The sequence below is a fragment of the Cervus elaphus genome, chromosome 15 (assembly GCF_910594005.1).
Source record: "Cervus elaphus chromosome 15, mCerEla1.1, whole genome shotgun sequence".
In the NCBI taxonomy this organism is placed as follows: Eukaryota; Metazoa; Chordata; class Mammalia; order Artiodactyla; family Cervidae; genus Cervus; species Cervus elaphus.
Genome location: NC_057829.1, coordinates 76,699,662 through 76,725,253, shown reverse-complemented (window position 1 = coordinate 76,725,253; position 25,592 = coordinate 76,699,662). Strand labels below are relative to the sequence as shown.

General features: G+C 37.1%; 1 protein-coding gene across 1 annotated transcript in view; it reads right to left on the bottom strand.

Annotated features, from left to right (window-relative positions):
• NHLRC2 (NHL repeat containing 2) overlaps positions 1-25,592 on the bottom strand; it is a 62,027-nt gene that overhangs the window by 35,383 nt on the left and 1,052 nt on the right. Inside the window, exons 2-4 of the mRNA XM_043925211.1 lie at positions 20,074-20,226; positions 5,413-5,868; positions 2,948-3,069 (exon numbers count right to left, since the gene is read on the bottom strand). Coding sequence (XP_043781146.1) covers positions 2,948-3,069; positions 5,413-5,868; positions 20,074-20,226 — 731 coding nt within the window. The remainder of the gene's footprint in view (positions 1-2,947; positions 3,070-5,412; positions 5,869-20,073; positions 20,227-25,592) is intronic.

The following is a 25,592-nucleotide window of genomic DNA, read 5'->3' as shown; positions in this document are numbered from 1 at the left end:
CAGTATAAAGGAACTCCTGATATGTTACATCATCAGTGAACCTCAAAAACATTACACAGAATGAAAGAAGCCAGACACACAGAAGAAGCCATCCATTATATGATTCTATTTACATAAATGCTCAAAAGAGGCAAATTTATAGAGATAGAAACTGGGGGATGGAAATTGGGGATTAATTATAACTAGGTATGAGGGTTCTTACTAGGAAGATGAAAATGTTCTAAAACTGATTTATGATAATGGTTTTACAACTTGTTAAATTTACTAAAAATTCCTAAATTATATACTTGAAATGGGTGACCTTTATCCTATGGAAAATGTATCACAATAAAGTTCTTAAAATACTACAGATTTTATAAGGTCAGTTCAGTTCAGTTCAGTCGCTCAGTCATGTCCGACTCTTTGTGACCCCATGAATTGCAGCACACCAGGCCTCCCTGTCTATCACCAACTCCCGGAGTCCACCCAAACCCATGTCCATCATGTCAGTGATGCCATCCAGCCATCTCATCCTCTGTCGTCCCCTTCTCCTCCTGCCCCCAATCCCTCCCAGCATCAGGGTCTTTTCCAATGAGTCAACTCTTCGCATGAGGTGGCCAAAGTATCGGAGTTTCAGCTTCAGCATCAGTCCTTCCAATGAACACCCAGGACTGATCTCCTTTAGGAAGGACTGGTTTGATCTCCTTGCAGTCCAAGGGACTCTCAAGAGTCTTCTCCAACACCACAGTTCAAAAGCATCAATTTTTCGGCGCTCAGCTTTCTTCACAGTCCAACTCTCACATCCATACATGACCACTGGAAAAACCATAGCCTTGACCAGATGGACCTTGGTTGGCAAAGTAATGTCTCTGCTTTTTAATACGCTATCTAGGTTGGTCATAACTTTCCTTCCAAGGAGTAAGCATCTTTTAATTTCATGGCTGCAGTCACCATCCGCAGTGATTTTGGAGCCCCCAAAAATAAAGGTTACATACAAATAAAATACTACAGGTTTTATAAGGTCACAAACAAATAAAAAGATGTGCATTAAACACATCAAAAAGGCTGCCTATAGGTATAGTTATGCACAGGGAACGGCAGGGGAAATGGAAATGTAGATGAGGAGGAGTTTACAAATAAGTAAGTTATTTCTAACAAGAAACAGGCTGACATGGAACAATGATGTTCGTGAGGTATAAACATAGGAGTATGATCCACCCTCCGCAAATGAGATCTTAAAAACGTAAAATAAACATTTTTATAGATTTAAAAAGAGAGGGAGAAATAATTCTACATCATTTCCTTTTTCTGAAGATATTAAACTGTCATATAATATAAAAATGACTCCAAGTAACCTATATTTGTTATGATGATTATGCTATCAATACTTTAGAACCCACTAAGTTCTAAAGCAAGAGAAATTAACGTGTAGTCAAAAAAGAACAAGTATTCCCTCTACCTTGTGGGCTAAATACCTTATTACCTCATTATTCTCTTCGATATCTACGATACTCTGATGAATTTTAGAAGCACAGAACCCAAAAAGATAATGATAAAGAAATACTGACCTTTAAGGAGCAACAGAAAACCACGTTTGCCCGAAGTACACAATGTTAAGTTATCAGTCCTATGAAAAGTTCTGCCAAATAGGGCTTCTTGGTCAAGTAAGTTTAGAAATACTGCACACGTATCTATACCCCCACTAATGTATGCACAATATATTGGCATATTAAAATCTAAGAAATTCTCTAAGATGTTTAAAAAACAAATCTGCTTTAAATTTAAAAAGCCACAAAATCTCTTTCTCATGTAACATCTTTTCATATTAGGATAAACACACTTTAGAAAATGCTTCAGTCAACAGATGTTACTTGCTCATAAATTCATTCAATAAATATCTATTAAATATACCTACTGTGGGCCAGGCTCTGTTTTAGGTGCTTAGAATTTCAGTAGTAAAGAAAATAAATTTCATGCCTGTGTGGGGATTTACATTACAGTGATTATTATCATTATATGTTCTACATGTTTTTTCCTATTTTATGTATAATTATCAACTAAGTATATTAGTTGACAATTTTGTCAATATAAATAGGCAAAAATATCAAGAGAGAGAAATAGAAAAGCAAGGGAAGTGCCTGAAATAGTATGTTCAGACAGAATGGATTAGATGAACTTATTTTCCAAATAGATGGCACGTTAAAGAACGATAAATTACAGCCAAAATACTCATCTGTAAGAAATGCTTAAAATAACTAGGTAATACTATGCAGTCATATTCATATGACTAATATGGGGAAAAAAGTTAAAGGAGAATGCAAAAATTATGTATATACATTATGATTCCATTTGTTTAAAAAGGAAGATTCTCTAAAGACAAAATTAATTTGTGTATGAGTAGAAAACTTCTGAAGACACAAATTTTAACCATGGTTGGTTACCACTAGGGAGCCCAAACAGATCACTCGGGACTTTTGAACTCTTTAAGTATTACATCATTTAAAAAAAAAAAGATCATATATTGCTACTATAATGAGACTAAAAAAATATTTAAGTCTAATTAACACATAAGTATTCTCAGAGAAAACATAAGGGCTGAAGGGAGGCAGAAATGTGTGTTTGTTTTTTTCCTAGATTTGAGAAAATTTAACTGAAAAGGGACAAAGCATCACTTTACAAACTGATTAGGAAGATACCTCAAATTGAGGAGCCTTAGGGTGATTAGGCACATGACTTTGAAATAAAGGATTAAAAAAAGGACTTGATGGATTTGCCCTCTGTGACAATAGGCTGACCCACAGAAAAACAAGTTACATAAGAATAAGGTTAAAGCAAGTACCTCTGAGAAAAACTGAATGAGGATGATCTAAAATATTTAAGCAACACCCTCTCATGTCAAATATGTAGCAAGTATATATAAGTTTTTCTGATTAGAAGTATTAAAACTTTATTTAAAATGGAAAATTACCTTTCTTATAAGGTGATTTTCTGTATCTGCCACATATATGATATTATTCATTATGGCTACACCTTGTGGTGAGTTAAAGCTTGACTCTGAAAAGATTCCATCTTTTCTTCCAGGGTTGGGTCCTAAAAGACAAAGCAACCACAAGAGAAAATTTTTCTTATCTCAAAGTAAAACAAGCAAACAAAAACCCCAAAATAAAAACTTGTATTTAAAGCTGGGATTTTAATATAAATGATACTTCTGCAGTCCATGGGGTCACAAAGAGTCAGACATGACTGAGCCACTGAACAATAACAACTGTTTCCCAAGATACCTGTTTTTCTCAGGAATAAGTTTTGCAAGTGACAGGACTTACTAGATAATGGTTACTGAAATACTTTAGTAGTGTGTATCAGAAGAAATTAATTCAAAAGGCATCTATTACCTAGACTAGAAAGAATTAAAAATAATTTAAATCTTTCAGCATCTAGATGAATGATTTTTAACAATTTTGGAACATAAACTCCTTCGATAGTAACAGTGAAAATTATGAGCCCTTCCCTTACAAAAATATACATGCCCATTAAATGTCTGGAGAAGGAAATGGCAACCCACTCCAGTACTCTTGCCTGGAGAATCCCATGGATGGAGAAGCCTGGTAGGTTACAGTCCGTGGGGTCACTAAGAGTTGGACATGACTGAGTGACTTCACTTTCACTTTTCACTTTCAGAAGGAAATGACAACCCACTCTAGTGTTCTTGCCTGGAGAATCCCAGGGACAGAGGACCCTGGTGGGCTGCTGTCTATGGGGTCGTACAGAGTCAGACACGACTGAAGCACCTTAGCAGCAGCAGCATTAAATGTCACAAACAATTTCAAGGGGTTCACAGGTCATGAGGATCATTTAAGCATTCCTTAATAGCCCATGAATCCCAACTTAACAGACTTGGTTTAAACCCCAGCTCTACTTAGCTGTTGATCTAGGCAAGTTCTGTGTGACAAAAGTTTCTCTTTTGTAAAATGGAACTAATAATATATCTAACTTATAGCACTGTGTACATTAATACAGGTAAAGTGCTCAGAATAATGCCAGGTATATTTTGGTTGTTTGTTATTATTAATAACACTATTATTGTTGATGATGAGAGCTCTCTGAGGGGGAAAAAAAGGGAGAGTACTGTGGTCACTTCAGATTGGAGAGTACTATGTACTACATAACCCCTTCGCATATATTCTTGAGCCACATTAGCAGAGTAAAAGATCTAGTAGAATGAGACCACCACCACCAAGAATCTTTTAAAGCACATCTGATCAGTATCTCCTGAGTGCATCTGACCACAAAATGCTCTTTTAAAACTTGCAGAATAACTATAAATTTATCACAAGATAACAGTACTTCTAGAAACATGTATAGAAAAGGTAGTTTGCTGCTGGTTTCTCTGTTTAACAAAGGAGAATATCCATCTAAACTATTTTGAAAATTTGAGAAGCTATTAAAAAACTTTTAATTATTTAAATGTAACTTGCTATAACACATGTTTTTGAGTAACAATTCTCTGCCTGTTACAAATTAAGATACAAAGTTGCCAAAGCAAAATAAACAACACAGAACACACACAACAGAAACAACAAACAAATGCATTCAAGAGCTAAGGGAATATTATCTTGGCATAATAACAGCCCCAGGGCTTAGGGTATGATTAGTTTATTTGCATCCTTCTTTATGTACTAACAGTGCATGTGTGACTAAATCAAGACTGCAAAGAGATGAATTACTTTTCTCTTTGACTAATATGTTGTCGGATGTCATTTCAGCCTGGATGAGCAGGATTAATAGTGTACTTAGTAGATTTTATTAATCAGGTAAGATGTCAATAAGAGCTCTTTTTAGATACAGACCAAGGAGATATGGAAGAAAATGACCTACGCCTATATGATACTTTTATTTTGCTACAACCAAAGGCAATGGATTCAAAAGCATCCTTAAGTTCTTATGGAAGGAGAGAAAAGTATAATGTTATACAAGTTCTAGGTTATTTATTTTATAACCTAAGTCTCAAGTGCTTAGGGTATAATCTTGGTCTTAAAAAAGATATGGCTATATTTTGATGGAAAGGGAAACATAATACTTCCATATAAAATGCCCCAAATCTAAAATGTATACAGTATTTTCATAAGATAAAGTGGCAGTTTTTTGAACAAACAAGATGGGATATACAGATATACTTGAAAATTATACAAAAGATTTTCTCCTTTTGATCTTAATGGAATTTTTTTGGGTAGTTTTGGTTGTTTTTGAGGAACTGAGAAGACATTAATTCAGATACCCCACATTAATTAACAAAATAATTTCTGATGAAGTTAACAGTCAATGTATATTGCCCTTCTGTAGTTATTTATAAATTTCCATTTTAATACATTTCTCTGAATAATTTTTACATATATAATGTAAAATACATTATATATCATAATCAGCAAACTTTACCTCCAATGCTGTACTGAGTTTGTCCATTCTTCCAGACGACCAAAATTCTGTGATGTCCAGTGTCTGCTATTACCAATCTATTAGAAACATGGTCCACTGTTATTTTGCCAGGAAACAGCAATGGTGACGGCGGCAAGGAATCTTTATAGAGTTTTATTCCAATTTCATTAGCTCTGATCTGTCCCCTGTCTTTGTAATACTTTAAAGCTATTGAAGTATATAAAAATAATTTCTCTTTATGTCCTTCTCCAATCAAAGAAAACAACATGTTTCCACGGGGTCCAAGTATGATCAGAGTCGGCCAGCAGGAAACTTCTAGTTCTTGCCAAAGGCTGGCATCTGCATCATTAACCACAGGGTGGGTGATGTTGTATCGAAGAACAGCACTCCTAATGTTATCCAGGACTTTCTCATTTGGAAACTTAGCCGAGTGAACACCAACAATCAGAAGACCATCTAAATGAGAAAAATTAAAAGTTGAACATATTAAGTATTAATATTTGACTATCACTATCCATATATTAGGGTTGGGGTCATTAATACGTATAAACAGATAAAAAGAGAAAAGATAGGACTAAATTAGTATCTTCAACTGTATTTAAGCTCAAGAATAAAAAATTAACATTTAAATCTAAACTCAATCTTGATGACTACATAAAAACCACATATGATCAAAATCACGTAGCAACTTTAAGTCTAAAACCCTGTGTCCTTTATCTAGATAAAGCTTTAAAATAATTTTTTATTTTATTAAAAAGATGTTGAAATTTTGTAACCTTTTCCCACCTATTTTAAGCTCCTTTAAAATTCACAAAGACTATGATTGCTTTCTTCTGGTATTGACTGTCACATTATCCTCTTAAATTTTTCTGATCTAACTATATCATAGATTAACAGAATGAATAGGAGCAAGATGTTTCCATAAGGTCCTTAATTTATTTAAAATTCCTACTGTATAGCTCTTAGAACAGATCATATTATAGACAGCAGAACTGCTGAAAACTAAAAACAAAATATTTCTTTTACCTAATCAATACAGCATGTCAAGAAAATAACACGGAAAAAAAAAAAGTATGAAGTGTTAGGCTGGATTCACAGAAAAACTCAGTATTGACTACCAAGGTGATAGAGGTAATAATAGCCATGTAAATTAGAATCTCCCAACATATTCATTAAAAACTATACAAACCAGTATGAAGAAAAAATAAAACCACACAAATTGGGAGGTCTAAGTACCAGACAGCCCATCCTTCCATTACAACTAGCAACTCCAAATCAAAACACACACACACACATATGTCTGATGGCTGAGAACAGCAAACAAAAGCAGGGAGACTGAGAGAGGGGTCAGAACTTGGAAAAGCAAATTACAGGAGGGCGCATTTCCAGCTGTATTTTGTTTCCCCTTTCACAGCTTTGCATTGAGAATGGGCCCCAGCGAGCCTGTGGAGCAGTTTCAGAAGATCTATCTACTATTCATGCCACAGCAATCTTGGAAGGAGAGGAGCAAGAGACTGGGGCAGAAAAAATACATAACACCAGAGCTTCCAAAATTTGATTAAAGATATAAATGCACAGAATTCAAGAAGGTTAGTACACCTTAAAGAAGATAAACTGAAAGAAAACCATGCCTACCTACATCATCAAGTTCTGAAAACCAAAGATTAAAAAAAAAACCCACAAACGTCTTGAAAGCAGCTGCAGAAAAAAAGACACAGTGAAGAGTGGCACCTTGGAGAACGAGGCAGAAGGGCAGTGGGGAGGAGTGGGAAGGCCTGTACACTTAAAATACACTGTACGTCAAATATGCAGCAATAAAGTTCTTAAAAAAATAGAATAAGCTCCCTGAATTCAAATTCTGGCTTTACTACTTGCTGAGTTACCTGGGGCATGGCACTAAATCTCTCTGTGTTATCAGTTTTCTTATTTTTAGAATGGGAAAATAATAGTAATTGCCTCACAGGTCAGCTTTGAGGATATAGAGATAATCTGTATAAGATATTTAGCATAGTACCTAGTACACTGTAAAACTGTAAAACCTCAACAAATGTTCATTATTATTATTAAGTTATAAGTACAAAATAACCAATAAAAGAGAAATATAACATTTTCTATGTATCAAAAGAAATTAGTAATGTAAAATAGAAAAAAAGCATATCATGTTGAGAAACAACAAATAAAACCTAATATACAAAATAACACATAACTATACATAATACTTAAAAATAAATGTGAATGGGTTTAATTCATCTATTAAAAAGATTCTGACACATTCTGTACATCAGAGACACATCAAAAACATAGTGAACCAGAAAAGCAAAAAATAAAGATATGGGAAAAGATGTGGGCAAACGAAAGGATAGGAACAGAAGGGTGTAATTCTGGTAAGTAGGATATATCTGGGAGAAGGAAATGGCAACCCACTCCAGTATTCTTGCCTAGAGAATCCCGTGGACAGAGGAGCCTGGTGGGCTACTGTCCATTGCGCACAGAGTCGGACACAACTGAAACGACTTAGCAGCAGCAGCAGCAGTGGGATATATCTGACAAGGCAGATGTCAATCCTCACAGCATTAAACAAAGGAAGAAATTTTTTAATGTGAAAGCATTTACAACAAAGATAAAACAACTAGGAATACCCCCAAGGAATAAAGGAAGCAACTTGATAAAGCAGACACACTCCAGTAATAAAAAATACACCTTCCTCTCAAGTGTACATGGGATATTTATAAATACTGATCACAAAGAAAGGATTATAGAGATTACATTCTAAACCAAAATACAGTAAAACTGGTATTATTAACAAAAAAATTATCTTTTGTTTCAGAAAAACTCCACTATTCTTGCATGTTTCTCCTTTACTCCTACACTACCACCACTTAAAAACTGCTGACACCAGATGGGTGGGTTTTCCCCCCCCACACTAGGCAACTGTTTGCAACAACTTTTGGGTGTTCTCAATTCTAACATGGGGGCAGTCACTCACAAGACTGCCCTCCCACTTCTGATGCCAACAGCAAGTCACAGGTCCCCAAGATACCCACACTTCTGTTCAAATTGGCTACAAATCAGATTTCCATGACCGTTCCCTTGGATTAGATTATTTGCTAGAAGAACTCACAGAACTCAGAGGAACACTTATGGTTTACTGGTTTATTGTACAAGAGTATGATAGAACATACAGCCAAACATCCAGATGGAAGAGAGAACATAAGGCTAGGTATGTGGGAAGGGGTACAGAGCTTCTACGTGCTCTCCCAGTCTGCCACTATCCCAGCTCCTCCTGTGTTCACCAACTTAAGTTCTTTGAGCTCTATACCCTTGGAAATTTTATAAAGGCTTCATCACAGAGGCATGGTCCATCATTAACTCCATTTCCAGCCTCCTTCCCCTCTCTGGAGAAGAGGGATGGGAGGTGGGGGTGGTAGGGGTCTGAAATAATCAAGCTTCTAATCATGGCCAGGAAAAGAGAATAAATCAAAAGAAAGCAAGTAATAAACAAAAAATTCATGAGATTAAAAAAAAAATTTAATTCAGCATTCACTCCTGACAAAAAAATATAAAAAACTGAAAGACGGGAAATAGGAATTGATGGGTATTTTCTTTCAGTAGGAAAGTTAACCTTAATCACATTTATTGAGGTGATCGTTTGTTGATCAAACCTTTTGTATTTCTCTATACTGTAATTACTGCATATTATGTTACAGTGTGTTTCTCTATTTGGTATGCCCATTTTCCTTTTTTTAAAAGACTTTTTGGGGGTTTTAGGAAGGTTTTTTTGTTCCAGTGGTTATTTTCTATTAATGTTTTTTATCATATTATAAAAGTATTAATTCCCATTTTTATAATCTTTTATGATCTGGTCTACCATTTTTAAATGGTATCCTTTAACTGCCACTTATTACCTATACAATTATCAATAGTCTGTTTCCCACTTTCCCTTTTATTTCCATTTTTCTTTAGTTGCATTCTTTCTAATTCTGTCAGAATATATGATTTTATATTACTCTTCAACTCTTGGGTTGTATTCTGCTGATTTAGCTAGGTTGGAACTGTTGTCCAGTAGTCTAATTCCCTGTCTAGTTCTGGGTTGTCCTGGACCACGAGATACTTTGAGAGAGAACTGGAAGGTGTGAAGCAGCCGCAGCCTGATCCTCTCCTGTGGGAAGACTGGTGCAGGGCACAGGCGCTGCTGCAGTCTACACACGCTCCTCATCCGCGGGCTCACCTGGAGGGCTGTGGGGGAGCGGCTGGGCCCCCGGCAGCTGCACTAGCTCGGCCAAATCTCCTCCCTCAGCATGTCCAACTCCTGGGCCAGGTTGAGCTGCTAGCTCCATGATGAAGTGAACAAACATATTCTGCTGGTCACCTCATTACTTAAGTTGGAAGCTGACGTGGGCTGCAGCTCATCCTTAAGGGATTCCAGTTCAGGCATGTAGGTTGTAGTTTGCCCTTGTTCTCCCCTACTTCATATCCATTTTTCCTTTTCAACTGCCTGACCTCATGACTTCGGGTTGAGCCATCAGACATACAGGCAACAGCTATAGGTAGACTAACTAACCAGCACAAAAATGTATCCACGAGATTATTCACTGTTTCTATTAGAAACAATGTTAAGAGCCTGGTGCGCTGCAGCCCCTGGGGTCGCAAAGAATCAGACACAACTTAGCAAGTGAACAACACGAAGGGTCAATACACAGGACAGCAGAGTAGCTGACTAAGTTATGGCACGTGCTCATGCACACACATATACACGCGCACACACTACTACGCAGCTATTAAAAATAACTGGGGAGTTTTCTATAAATTTATATGGAGTGACTGCCAGGAAAACTTACATGATAAAAAGTAAAGTGCACAAAAATGTCAGTGGTATGTCACTTAAAATAATACAAAATATTTTTTTAAAAAAATTTAAATAAAAAGAGCAGGACAAAAAGAATGAGACGGTAAGAATAAGCAGAAGAGATGGGTAGATGGAACTATATTTTCTGTGTGGTTCTGACTTTTAGACCAAGTTATAATTCTTCATGAAGTAGTGAATGTGTTAGTCACTCAGTTGTGTCCAACTCTTTGTGATGCCATGGACTGTAGCCTCCCAGGCTCCTCTGTCCATGGGGTTCTCCAAGCAAGAATACTGGAGTGGGTAGCCATTCCCTTTTCCAAGGAATCTTCCTGACTTGGGTCTCCTGCATTGCAGGCAGTTTCTTTACTGTCTAAGCCACCAGGGAAGCCCATAGTTGTGCATACTGAAAAACAAACAATATCAAATAAAAATGGGGGGGGGGGGGCTAAAGATACAAATAAAAACAAAAGAATCTTGCTGCACTTCAAATGAATAACATAATCTCATGGGGGGTGGGGAGTGGGAGGAACTAATTTAAACAATTTTTAAATTTAGTGAGAGGGACTGGAAGGAAAGACACCCCAGTAGCAACAAGCACATCTAGTGTCCAGATCTTATTTTCTCAAAACCATTCTCAATATTCAATACTAAAAGGAATCAGAGGCTTCTTGGGAAAATGGCTGATTTAGACATGGAGCTGGTAAAGTACAAGACGAACCTGGAAATATTTTGTTATTGACAAGAAGTGCTCAGAGAATGATAAGGACAAAAGGACACAGGTGATAGAATAGCTTGAAGGTGATCCTATTAGTCAAATAGGAAAACTCTGAAAATCAAAATAAATAATGACAGTGGTGATTTACAGAAACAAATAAGAACTCATGAGTTGAGTTCAAATATATTTAACTTCTATGCAGAGTACATCATGAGAAACGCTGGGCTGGAGCAAGCACAAGCTGGAATCAAGATTGCCAGGAGAAATATCAATAACCTCAGATATGCAGATGATACCACCCTTATGGCAGAAAATGAAAAGGAAGTAAAAAGCCTCTTGATGAAAGTTAAAGAGGAGAGTGAAAAAGTTGGCTTAAAGCTCAACATTTGGAAAACTAAGATCATGGCATCTGGTCCCATCACCTCATGGCAAATAGATGGGGAAACAGTGGAAACAGTGGCTGGTTTTATTTTTCTGGGCTCCAAAACCACTGCAGATGGTGATTGCTGCCATGAAATTAAAAGATGCTTACTCCTTAGAAGAAAAGTTGTGACCAACCTAGATAGCGTATTAAAAACCAGAGACATTAGTTTGCCAACAAAGGTCCGTCTAGTCAAGGCTATGGTTTTTTCCAGTGGTCATGTGTGGATGTGAGAGTTGGACTATAAAGAAAGCTGAGCACTGAAGAATTGATGCTTTTGAACTGTGGTGTTGGAGAAGACTCTTGAGAGTCCCTTGGACTGCAAGGAGATCCAACCAGTCCATCCTAAAGGAGATCAGTCCTGGGTGTTCATTGGAAGGACTGACGCTGAAGCTGAAATTGCAATCCTTTGGCCACCTGATGTGAAGAGCTGACTCATTTGAAAAGACCCTGATGCTGGGAAAGATTGAGGGCAGGAGGAGAAGGGGATGACAGAGGATGAGATGGTTGGATGGCATCGCTGATTCGATGGACATGGGTTTGGGTAGACTCCAGGAGTTGGTGATGGACAGGGAGGATTGGCGTGCTGCGGTTCACGGGGTCGCAAAGAGTCGGACACGACTGAGCGACTGAACTGAACTGAATGTATATCATATATATATGTATATATGAGATGGTTGAATGGCATCACCAACTCAAAGGACATGAGTCTGAACAAGCTTGGGGAGAGGGTGAAGGACAGGGAAGCCTGGCATGCTGTAGTCCATGGGGTCGCAAAGAGCTGGACACGACTGAGCAACTGAACTGATACCATATTACTTTAAAAAATGTTTACTTTTTTTCCTTCTGGTCAATATACCCCAATACTTCTTCAAAGAAGTGATGAGTAAGATGAGATTTGAAAGATGAGAAGATGTTAACTATGTGAAGAGAGTAATGAAGGAGATTGCAGGGAGAGAAAGTAACACACGCAAAAGAGACTGAAGAAGGTCAGTGACTAAACACACAGAATAAATGGGAGCACTGGACAAAATGAGAATAAAACTACAGACAGAGACAGGCTCGTGAGTCATATTAAGGACTGAGATCTTCATTCTTAAAAACAATGGAAGTCAGATGAAGAATGAAGTGCAAGTCTCAGAGATACTTCAAACTAAACTCATGAACTTCCCCTCCAAACTTGTCCTTTCTACAGCATTTCCTGTCACAGAACGGCACCACCATCTGTCCAATTATACAAGCCAGAAAACTACCTAGGATATCTCTGTCATAACCAACCAGCCCTCTATCATCACCCATAGTTAATCCATGATCAAGTCCCATTGATCTTATTACCTAAAACCGACTTCAAGCTATCATCATGTCTCACAGGGAACACAACAGCCTTGTCACAGATCCATTCTTCTCCACTAATTAAGTTACCCACCCAGGTAACTCCAGATCCAGCAAAGGAACTAGTAGCTAGATATCTAGCTACTATAGATAGCACAGGAGCTCAGCTGGGTATTCTGTGATGACCTAGATGGGTGGGCTTGGGAGTTGGGGAAAGGAGATCCAAGAGGGTGGGGATACGTGGCTCATTCACTTCACTGTACAGAAGAAGCTAACACAACATCCAATAAAACAGAAAAAGCTTTCTATTCTTCCAGGTGACTGTAATTTCCTTCTTAGCACTGATCAGAAATTATAAAAATATCTATGTGGTTATTTAACTTTTCCCCTTGTTAGACTATAATTCCTATTAATTATTTAGGGACCATACACAGTTTTATTATTTACCAGCACAGTGCCTAGTACAAAGAAGGTAATGAATGGGCAGGATATAAATGCTAAAGAAACTTTTATGTGTGCAATAAGCCATACTATATTGACAAAATAGGGTATCTATACTGATCTATATACAAGAACAATTGCCAAACAATTGCATCTCATGTTTTTCAGTGTCAGCAACCTTAAAGTATGCATACAGAGATTTTTCTTTTCTTTTTTTCTTATTTTTATGAGATTTTTCTTAAAATAGTTTGCTTGTTCTGTTAATCATACACAAAAATAAAACAGGATGTAAAAGACTCTTTCCTTTTAGATCTTTTGCCAACACATGGATCAAAACTACTGCATTTAAAATATGGAAGGAAGAAAAGAGAGGGAAAAGGAAGAAAGTGAGAAGAGAGGGAGAGGAAGAAGAAAGGGAAAAGGGGAAGGTGAAACCAAATAACAAGTAACAGCTTCTAAAATGTTAGTAATAAAGTTAAGTTTTTTAACACATCAGTGACTGGGGGATTTTTGCAGAAGCAGTCAATAATGTGTTAAAATCATTTAAAAAACTTTAAAGGTCTTATTTTTGTGAAATGTATAGACATATAGATACAATTATATATAGTAGTATATATATAATGTGTGTGTGTGTTCAGTTGCTCAGCTATGTCCGTCTCTTTGCCACCCCATGAACTGTACTCCACAAGGTTCCCCCATCCATGGAATTTTCCAGGCAAGAATACTGGAGTGGGTTGCCGTTTCCTATTCCAGGGGATCTTCCTGACCAAGGGGTCAAACCCGTATTACTTGTGCCTCCTGTATTGGCGGGCAGATTCTTTACCACTGCACCGAAAAGCCTCATATATTATGTATATATAGTATACAAAAGACAGTATAGTTTGATCACAGGCAGTATAATAACTTAGTTCAATGCAAAAACTAAAAATAATTGAGGGGTTTTAGATGTTACAAAAACTGTAAACTGACACATCTTGAAGTCTAAAAGATAAGTGTGACTTTAGTACTAGGCAAGAAAGGATCCAATGGAGTAGGAAGTAGCAACCCACTCCAGTATTCTTGCCTGGGAAATTCCATGCAGAGGAGCCTGGCAGGCTCCAGTCCATGAGGTCGCAAAAAGTCGGACACAACTTAGCGCCTGAGAATCCATACACAAGAAAGGATGAAGGCAGACACGGGAGGTTAGAAGACCGAGGGAAAGCAAGAAAGGTATGGAGAGAGAGGATTTTAGGTTTTATACCAAGAGCACTAAAAACATGAGGTGAAAAAAAATCACAATCACTGAATACTAAATTAAAGCAGAGGCCAGAAGCAAATTTGAATGTTTTTTAAATTTCAAAAACTGACATTTCCCTGTGTCCACATTAAACACTCTGAAAGTTTACCATAAATTGACCAATATTTTCATCATACTTTAGGAACAAAGAATAATAAACATATGGGCTGCTGTAAAAAGAAAATATGAAGTGTGTACAAAAAAGAGTTAACACAGCAGGCCCCAGTGCTATTCTTTCAAAGGTCTGCCTACAGGGCTGGTCCTTGCCTGGATTTTGGGAGGGTTCCATCATTTCCAGAACTGATAAGAGTAGCACACAAGACCTAAACTGTTTGTACAAACACTATGGTTTATGCTGAACACTTGCTTTCCTTCTGGGAGTCTGGAATTTTGGTACATGGCGCCAGGCAGAAGATGCCTCTGTGGCCAGCCCCCAACAAAAACCTCGGGTGCTGTCTCTAATGACCTTTCCTGGTTGGCAACATCTCAAGCTTATCCTAACAACTCCTTGCTGGGGGAATTAAGCACATCTTATGCTTCCCTGGTGGCTCAGATGGTAAAGCGTCTGCCTGCAATGCGGGAGACCCAGGTTCAGTCCCTGGGTTGGGAAGATCTCCTGGAGAAGGAAATGGCAACCCACTCCAGTATTATTGCCTGGAGAATCCCATGGACGGAGGAGCCTGGTAGGCTACAGTCCATTGGGTCACAATGGGGACACGACTTGAGCGACTTTAACTTTCACTTTCACTATGTGATTCCACCAAGAGGGGACTCTGGAAGCTTGCTCCTGGTCTCCCCTGGATTCAGCCCTATGTGTCTTTTCCCTTGGCTGATTTTGCTTTGTATCCTTTTGTTGTAAAAAATTGTAGCCACCAGGAGTACAACTACATGCTGAGTCCTGTGAGTCCTCCTAAAGAATTGACCTAGGGGTGGTTCTGGGAACCCTGACAGAGTAAAATCATCAGATAATGACTCATTAAAAGGTTTCATTTCCCAAAGGAGACATACAGATGGCTACTTTGTGTTGTTCAGTATTCAGTGGTATTTCCACCGACTCCTTGTGACCCCATGGACTGCAGCACACCAGGCTTCCCTGCCCTTCACCATCTCCTGGAGTTAGCTCAAACTCATGTCCATTGAGTTGGTGATGCCATCCATCTCATCCTCTGTCACCCCCTCTTCCTCCTGCCTTCTATTCCCCGCCCCCCCCCCCCCACCTGCCCAGCATCAGGGTCTTTTCTAACGAGTCAGCTTTTCGCATCAGTTGGCCAAAGTATTGGAGCTTTAGCATCAGTCCTTCCAAAGAATATTCAGGATTGATTTCCTTTAGGATTGACTGGTTTGATCTCCTTGCAGTCCAAGGGATTCTCAAGATGGCTAACAAACACATGAAAAGATGTTCAACATCGCTCATTATTAGAGAAATGCATATCAAAACTACAATGAAGTATCACCTCACACCAGTCAGAATAGCCATCATCAAAAAGTCTACAAACAATAAATGCTGGAGAGAGTGTGGAGAAAAGGGAACCCTCTTGCACTGTTGGTAGGAAAGCAAATTGATACAGCCACTACGGAGAAGAGTATGGAGATTCCTTTAAAAACTAGGAATAAAACTGCCATATGACCCAGCAATCCCACTACTGGGTATATACCCTGAGGGAACTTAATTGAAAAAGACACATGTACCCCAATGTTCACTGCAATACTATTTACAATGCTAGGACATGAAAGCAACCTAGCTGTTGATTGACAGATGAATGGATAAAGAGGTACGTATGGTACATATACACATTGGAATATTACTCAGCTATAAAAAGGAATGCATTTAAGTCAGTTCAAATGAGGTGGCTGAACCTAGAGCCTATTATACAAAATGAAGTCAGAAAGAAAAAAGCAAATATTGTATATTAACACATATATGTGGAATCTAGAATGATGGTACTGATGAACCTGTTTGCAGGCCAACAGTGGAGATGCAGATATAGAAAACAGGCTTGTGGACAAAGTGGGGGAAGGAGAGGGTGGAACGAATGGAGAGAGTAGCATGGAAATACATGTATTACCATATGTAAAATAGACAGTCATTGGGAATTCGTTCTGTGACTCGGGGAGCTCAAACTGGTGCTCTGTGATAACCGAGAAGGGTGGGGTGGGAGGTGGGAAGGAGGTTTAAGAGGGAGGGGACATATGTATAACTATGGCTGATTCATGTTGATATATGGCAGAAACCAACACAATATTGTAAAGCAATTATCCTTCAACTAAAAATAAATTTTTTTAAAAAAGTTTACTTTCACTGTAAAATCAGAAATATATTCTTCTAATTTTTAACAAAGTATGAAATGGAAAAATAGCATCTACTACATAATGAGAATACCAGTGGTTACTCAGAAGTATTATGGAATTTAGATTTCTAGAGTCTGATTTAATTATATATTAACATTCACCTAGCAAGCACATTTAAAAGTATGCCAAATTTTCCTATTAGATGTTTTCTTATAAAATCAGTGCTTTTCCTTAGATAGCCACTGTGCTAATTTTGCATGTTATATAAAAATATACCATTAACATATCCAGTATAAAGAGATTAAAAAAAAATTAGAAACCCTCAAGGACAAAAGGGAAAAAAAAACCAGAGGTACCTGTCAATTTAATACAAATATATGCTAACTCATTATGAATTAATAACAAGCTTAGGGCCCAGCTACATTCTTAAAAACTGTTTGAACATCAGAACCATTCACTACTATTAAGTATCTTTTTACTTTTGCTTTAGATCTTTGACATATATAATTTCTTGTATGCTATTGTGAAAGTGATACTGGTCACCATTACAAACCTGATTCTAAAAGCTGTTTAAGAGGAAGGAGACTGAGTATGAAATCAGCCCTCTTTCAGAGTGTTTTTAAATTAAGATCCACTTACTTACTCAGCTGAGCATTTCTGGCTTACTGATAAATGAACTGAAATTCCATGAAATAAAAACAGGCTGCTGAATGCCTCTTCAAGGACATAAATAACACGGCTGCAGATACATTCATAAATATATCAGACAGTACTGAGATAAGACACAGCAGCGTGATAAATTAGGAGACTAGAATCAACATATACACACTAATATATGTAAAATAAATAACAAGAACCTACTATAAAACACAGTAAATTCTACTCAATATTCTGTAATAACAATCTATTATGAGAAAAGAATCTGAAAAAGGATATATATGTGTGTGTGTGTGTGTACAACTGATTCACTTTGCTAAAACTGAAACTAACACAACATTGTAAATGAACTATATTCCAATAAAAAAATTTTTAAAAAGACTCTTAGCAGCAAGAAAGCAAATTAATTTAGTGCCATCTTATTGAACTTTCATATGATAATTCTGATTATGCCTGCTTTTGTGAATATGAACTGAGCTTATCTTCTAATCAATATAAAAATATTTTATTTCTAAGTTACCAGAATTTTAATATAGTAGCATATTACTGAAGTAATGTTTCTTTGAAATTACAATGTTGAAACCACTTACAAAGTATTTTACTTTTCAGAAGTGTATTTATATGTAAAAATTGTTATTATTTTTTGTCACAAAGTGTTGTAAAATATTTTCAGTAAACTGGAAAAGAAATTATAAGGATCCATTCTAAGAAGCCACTGAATTTGCTTCAGATAGAGGTTAAACAACTGAGTTAACCGAACAGTTTATTAGCAGTGATCTCAAGTAGGAAACGGTTAACTTTGGGATTTTTAGCCCAGTCTGTAAATGCCATCCTGAAACACAAAGCATATTGTCATTCTCCTATTATGCAAATAAAAACCTGAAACATCTCTGTATTTTCAATGGATGAAAAAGTCTATATAAACTTAACTATTAAGAATGTTATACAAAGCTCTTCATAGTGAGTCTGAACCTAATCTACCTTCCTCTCCTTTCACTTTTCCGAGGAGCCCCTACAGTCTTGCCACAGTAAACTATTTTCCACTCCCCAAATCTACTCATTCCATTTGGTACCTAAGAGAGATGAAAATGTTTGCAATTTCCTAGAAGGAGGATTGTAAGTAAAGCATTTCATGGACATTTCTAATCTTTGACTATATGAATAGAGTATCACTGTTTAATTGTTTTATTGTAAAATTTCCTAATTTGATTAAATGGATCAGGGGAATTAACTGCCTCTCATATTAGCTATAAATCTAACTTAAATAATTTTTAAGATGCTTAATCTTTTTCTTTTAAAATTTTTATAAAAGCATTTTACATAAAGGTAATACATTAATATGGGAAAAACTCAAACAGAAATATAAAATGTAAACCAAGCATTCCTCCTTCAACTTTAGTGCTTCTTTGCTTCCCTGCTTGTTTACCTGTCACTTCCTCAGCCAGGAGTGTCCCTCCTGCCCCATTTTCATTTTCAGCTACACTTCTGCTCATTTTTTAAGTTTCAACCTAATTGTCTCCTCTGAGAAACATCTTCCAAAGCTTTTAGGCAAAGTGAGTCACTCCTTTCCCCACTGGTTTAATCCAACTTTGTTACATATTTCCTTAGCAGTTAGAGTATACTGCACATGATACATACTCAACAAATGCATTTATTACATGGACTTGAACAAGACACACAAGCATCTAAAACCTAGGAGACAATGAAATACTCTTATTTCTTAAATACGGATGAATTTTTAAAAACATGATTTAATTACTGGGAATAATTGAGTTTTTTATAAATCTCATTAACAGTCATTAACAGGCATCAGAAGTTTCACTTGCACTGAAAATTTTATTCAATATTTCTTTTTTTTAAAATAACTAAGTTTCAAGATACCCTTCATTTTTGTACATGCATACTCTACTCTCGTTTTTACTCTCACAAGATCAGTGAACACTTTTTAGTCACTGCAAAGAGGACAGCTTCAATTAATTTAAGCCTAATCAAATGAAGCCTTTATTTCATTTACTCCACATGTTCTTTTTATAGAAAGAAGTAAACAAAAAACAAAATCTGAAAAATGTCAAAGTTTTAAAGAAAATACTAAGCATAATCTCTTGTTAAAATTTCAAAATTTGTAATATCATAAAAAAGGATTTCCTAGTGTGCTCTGGAAAGCCTTAACCTTTATAAATAAATAAAGCAGGGTCAAAGAAAAAGTATCTGTTATAATATTCTGCCTTCTAAAATATCAGTAGTAGTTTTAGGTCATTTGAAATCAAAGGAAGCCTAGTTATATTTCCTAAAAAGAACTTTAAACCTTTTTATCACAGTGAGAAGAGTATAAAATTAGTCATGCATTTTATTTTCTCTTTTTTTCACAGAACAAATTTAGGTAAGTCCAGATGTACAAAAAGACATTTTTAAAATACCTGATCATGAAAAAAGTAAACTATATCCTTATTTTTAAAGAAAAATTATATACTAAATGCTGGTTCTTTAGGAAGGCAAACCATTATCATTAAACTTAACTCTTCACAGAAAGGTACACGGAGTCCTTAATTCACAGATTAGAAATTACTTTCAGAATCCCTGAAGTCTTGCCAAATGTTCATTCTTCTATGAGCAAAATGAGTCAGCCACTCTCCAGCGACTATGCCAGGACAGTCCGTTAGAAACCAATTAAAAAGAGCAGATACCTTTATCAGAGTATGTGTGTTCTAATGCATGAAGATCAGGCAACAGGTGAATACAGTTTATGCAGCAGTAGGTGAAGAAATCAAGGACGACCACTTTTCCACATAGATCCTTGTAGACTGAAATAGGTTCTTCTGTATTCAGCCATTCTAATCCTGAAATTTACAGAAAATAAGTAATGATTAAAGGAAACAATGAAGATGATTTATCTAAAACTTTCCATTAAAATGTGAACCATTATTATTTTTAAGAAAAGATAGGGGACAGGAAGGGAGAGGGGAGTTAATACATAGAAAGCTACTATTATGAGGCAGTCTGCAAATATAGTAAGAAAAAGCTACTAAATTCTCTCAGAAATAGCATATTAGTCTGTGTGTGAAAGGAAGATCAACATATTTAGGTAAGAATGGGAGGAAGAATCAATATTAAAAGGACTTAAGTACATGATTAGGTACAAATGAGCTATTGAAAATGAAAGTCAACCTTAAGAACAGAATAAATATCAAAAAGGAACAGTGTTAAACTTTAAGGATAAACACGCTGTTGTGCAATCTCAGTCATGGCCGACTCTTTGCAACCCCACGGACTGCGGTACATAAGGCTTCTCTGTCCTTCACCATCTCCCAGAGCTTGCTCAAACTCATGTTCTTTGAGTCCCTGATGCCATCCAAACATCTCATCCTTTGTTGTACCCTTCTTCTCCTGCCTTCTATTTCTCCTAATATCAGCATCTTTTCCAATGAGTCAGCTCTTCGCATCAGGTGACCAAAGTATTGGAGCGTGAGCTTCAGCATCAGTCCTTCCAATGAATATTCAGGGTTGATTTCCTTTAGGATTGACTGGTTTGATCTCCTTGTTGTCCAGGGACTCTCAAGAGTCTTCTCCAACACCACAGTTTAAAAGCATCAATCCTTCAGCACTCAGCCTTCTTTATGGTTCAGTTATCATATCTGTATATGACTACTGGAAAAACCATAGCTTTGACTATATGGACCTTTGTCGGCAAAGGATAACATACAAAATACCTAAGCCAATTTCATAAGAGAAAGAGCTAAAATGCTCTGGATTTAAATGAGACCTTAAATACAAAATATTTTAAATGAAAAGTTAAGCAAAGCACAGTTAAAGATTTCATGAAAGCAATATTAATATTGATGAAGAGCATGTTCCCTTCTCTCCAAAGGAAAGAAAAATAAAATCTCATTAATCTGTGCTTTCATAAATCAGAATTTATAATTACTAGACCATGATTTACAACTTTACACACTATGAAGAAAAATTTTGTCAAACAAAAGTAGATTAAAAGAGCAGCATCTCTGTTACCAATTTAAGAAATAAAGATAATGAGTTTGTTGCATCTAAGTAAATAAATGTACCTACTAAAACCATTAATTATACCTTGAAGCTTGGAAATAGTTTATAGAAACTGAAAACGAAAGTCGGGTGGAACCAGTGAATAATAACAGTTAACAACTAATAACGGCAACTGGAGTTACTCAAAACAAAATCTAAAAAAAAAAACCCTGCAAATCAAACTAGTATTTCTGTCAATAGTCCAGCCTAGTGAGGGTTTTGGCTTCCCTGGTGGCTCAGACAGTAAATAATCTGCCTGCAATGTGGGAGACCTGGGTTTGATTCCTGGGTTGAGAAGATCCCCTAGAGCAGGGCATGGCAACCCACCGCAATATACTTGTCTGGAGAATCCCCATGGACAGAGAAGCCTGGTGGGCTACAGTCCACAGGGTCACAAAGAGTCAAACATGACCGAAAGACTAAGCACAACAGTGAGGTTTCAGAGTACAGTAAGGTCTTAATTATCCAGTTTAATCAAGTGTTAATTATATACCTGATCAAATGACCATATAAAACTTCAAACTAATTAATGTGTATTTCACATCCCCTAATTTTAAAATATCTGAGTCTCAAATATATTTTTTATAAATAATCAAGCAATTTAGATTAGGGAAGGAGGGAAAGTATTATTATATATGTCAGTTATTGTGCTAGGTGCTTAGCAGACTTAATAATAATAATGCATTTTATAATAAAAATAATAATGAATATAATTTTAAAAGCTGCTAACATTTACTGAGCTCTCATATGAAATAAGAACTTTAGATAGATTACTTCCAAACTGCATAATAAACCTGAAAAGTAAATACTGGTTCCATTTTATAAGTAAGTGAGAGAAAATTAAGGCTTGGAGAAGTTAAGTAACTTGCTCAAGATCATATAACTAACAAATGGAATAACTGGGATTTAATTCCAGGTCTGTCTGAATCCTTCATTTATACCATGCTGCTTCCCATAAAACATGTTTCTTTTAAGAAATGAACAAAGTGAAGTGTTTTTGAGAGAGTTATGTTCATGACTTCTTCATTACCATAATTGATAAACCAAGAAAAAACTCATATCCAGTAATCTGTCTTCAGTAATTATGCTAAAAACAAAGACTGAGTATTTTTTTATTACGTATGAGTCATGGAGATCAAATCTCATGGTAATAAAATACACTCATTGTAAATACCAACAAGAAAATAAAAGCACTGAGCAAAGTCCTAGTTGCTGGCATGCTGGTTTATGACTGTACTATATATAACTGATTTTGGTACTAACAACTTGGTGATGTCTGTGCAGAGTCATCTCTTCTGTTGTTGGAAAAGGGTGTTTGCTAGGATTGCTGTGTTCTCTTGACAAAAGTCTATTAGCCTTTGCCCTGATTCACTTTGTATTTCAAAGCCAAACTTATCTGTTACTCCAGGTATCTCTTGACTTCCTACTTTTGCATTCCAATCCCCTACGATGAAAAAGACATCTTTTTTAAATTTTAGTCTTGTAGGTCTTCACAGAATCGGTCAACTTCATCTTTGGCGTAAGTGTTTGGGGCCTAGACTTGTATTACTGTGATGTTGAATGGTTTGCCTTTGAAACAAGCCAAGATCATTCTGTCGTTTTTGAGACTGCACTCAAGTACTGCATTTTGGACTCTCTTGTTGACTATGAAGGCTACCCCATTTCTTCTAAGGGATTCTTGCCCACAGTGGCAGATATAATGGTCATCTGAATTAAATTCACCCATTCCGGTCCATTTTAGTTCACTGATTCCTAAAATGTTGATGTTCATTCACTCTTGCCATCTCCTGGAGTTTGACCACTTCCAATTTACCTTGATTCATGGGCTTAACATTCCAGGTTCCTATGCGATATTGTTCTTTACAGCACTGGACTTTACTTCCACCACCAGACAGGTCCACAACTGAGTGCTGTTTTTGCTTTGGCTCAGCTGCTTTATTCTTTCTGGAACTAATAGTAATTGCCTTCTGCTCTTTCCCAGTAGCATAGTGGACACCTTCTGACGGGGGGCAGAGGGGTCATCTTCCAGTGTCAAATTTTTTTGCTTTTTATACTGTTCATGTTCATTGGGAAAACCATGATGATGTGGTCACTCACCTAGAGCCAGACATCTTGGAATCTGAAGTCAAGTGGGCCTTAGGAAGCATTACTACAAACAAAGCCAGTGGAGGTGATAGAATTCCAGCTGAGCCTCTTAAAATTCTAAACGATGATGCTGTTAAAGTGCTGCACTCAATATGCCAGCAAATTTGGGAACTCAGTAGGGGCGATAGGACTGGAAAAGATCAGTTTTCATTCCAATTCCAAAGGAGAGCAGTGCTAAAGAATGTTCAAACTACCATACAATCGTACATGAACCAAGAACTTCTACATGTATAAACACGGTTTAGAAAAGGCAGAGGAACCAGAGTTCAAATTGCCAATATTTGTTAGATTGTAGAGAAAGCAAGGGAATTCCAGAAAAACATTTACTTCTGCTTCGCTGACTATGTGAAAGTCTTTGACTATATGGATCAAAACAAACTGTGGAAAATTTTTAAAGAGATGGGAATACTAGACCACCTTACCTGTCTCCTGAGAAACCTGTATGCAGGTCAAGAAGCAACAGTTAGAACTTCATATGGAACAACTTATGAGTTCAAAATTGGTAAAAGAGTATGACAAGACTGTATATTTTCATCCTGTTTACGTATCTTAAATGCAGAGTACATCTTTTGAAATGCTGGGCTGGATGAAGCACAAGCTGGAATCAAGATTGCTCAGAGAAGTACCAACAACCTCAGACATGCAGATGATACCACTCTAAAGGCAGAAAATGAAGAGGAACCAAAGAGTCTCTTGATGTGGGTAAAAGAAGAGAGTGAAAGAGTTGGCCTAAAACTCAACATTCAGAAAACTAACATCATGGCATCCAGGCCCATCACTTCATGGCAAATAGAAGGGGGGAAAGTGAAAGCAGTGACAGATTTTCTTTTCTTGGGCTCCAAAATCACTGCAGAGAGTGACTGAAGCCATGAAATTAAAAGATGCTGGCTCCCTGGAAGGAACGCTATGACAAACCTAGACAGTGTGTTAAAAGCAAAGACATCACTTTGTCAACAAAGGTCAGTACAGTCAAAGCTACGGTTTTTCCAGTACTCAAGTATGGATGTGAGAGTTGAACCATAAAGAAGGCTGAGAGAAATGATGCTTCAGAACTGTGGGGCTGTAGAAGACTCTTGAGAGGCCCTTAGACTGCAAAGAGATCAAACCAGTCAGTCAGTCTTAAAGGAAATCAACCCTGAATATTCATTGAAAGGACTGATACTGAAGCTGAAGCTCCAATACTTTGGCCATCTGATGCGAAAAGCCAACTCATATTAGAAAAGACCCTGATGCTGGGAAAGAGTGAAGGCAAAAGGAGAAGCAGGTGGTAGAGGATGAGATGGTTAGACAGCATCACCAACTCAACGGATATGAGTCTGAGCAAACTCTGGGAGATAGTGAAGGACAGGGAAGCCGGGCATGCTGCAGTTCATAAGGTCACAAAGAGTTGGCCAAGAATTAGCAACCAAACAGCAACAACACGTATATAAACTTTTGAAGTTTCTCGGACAGGATAAGCACTATTGCACCAAATTCTTTTGACAGAATTCTACAATACTTCAAGTCCAGTATAGGATTAACAACAGAAAAAAATAAGCACTTCTGAAGGCCAGAGCAAAAGGCTGGGAAAGACATGAGGCTGTCGTCAGAGGCAGGGTTCCAACAGGCCTCCCATGAGACACTGAACCCTGCCTCAGCCAACCAATTAACTATACATGTGGTTTCAGGGTCATGACAGGAGACATGCCAACACCACCAGGCAAAACAATGCCAGGCCCAACCAAAGAAGGTAAAGTTCAGTTTCCTTGATCATAGCAAGATGAGCTTCACAAATAGCACTGCTGGGAATATCAGTTCTCTCACCCTCCCAACATTGATGCCAACAGGATTCAAACCTGGAGACAGGCCATAATTGATTCCGATTTTCAAAATTGCAAGTTTCACAACTTTGAAAGGAGGAGGGTGGCCCAGTTAAGAAACCAGCCGATGTGGGAGGCAGTGCCTGTATAATCCAACTTCGGCATTTCTTAGTTGAGAGGCCCTAAGCAAACGTTTCTGTTGCCGTGCTTCAGTTTCCCAACTG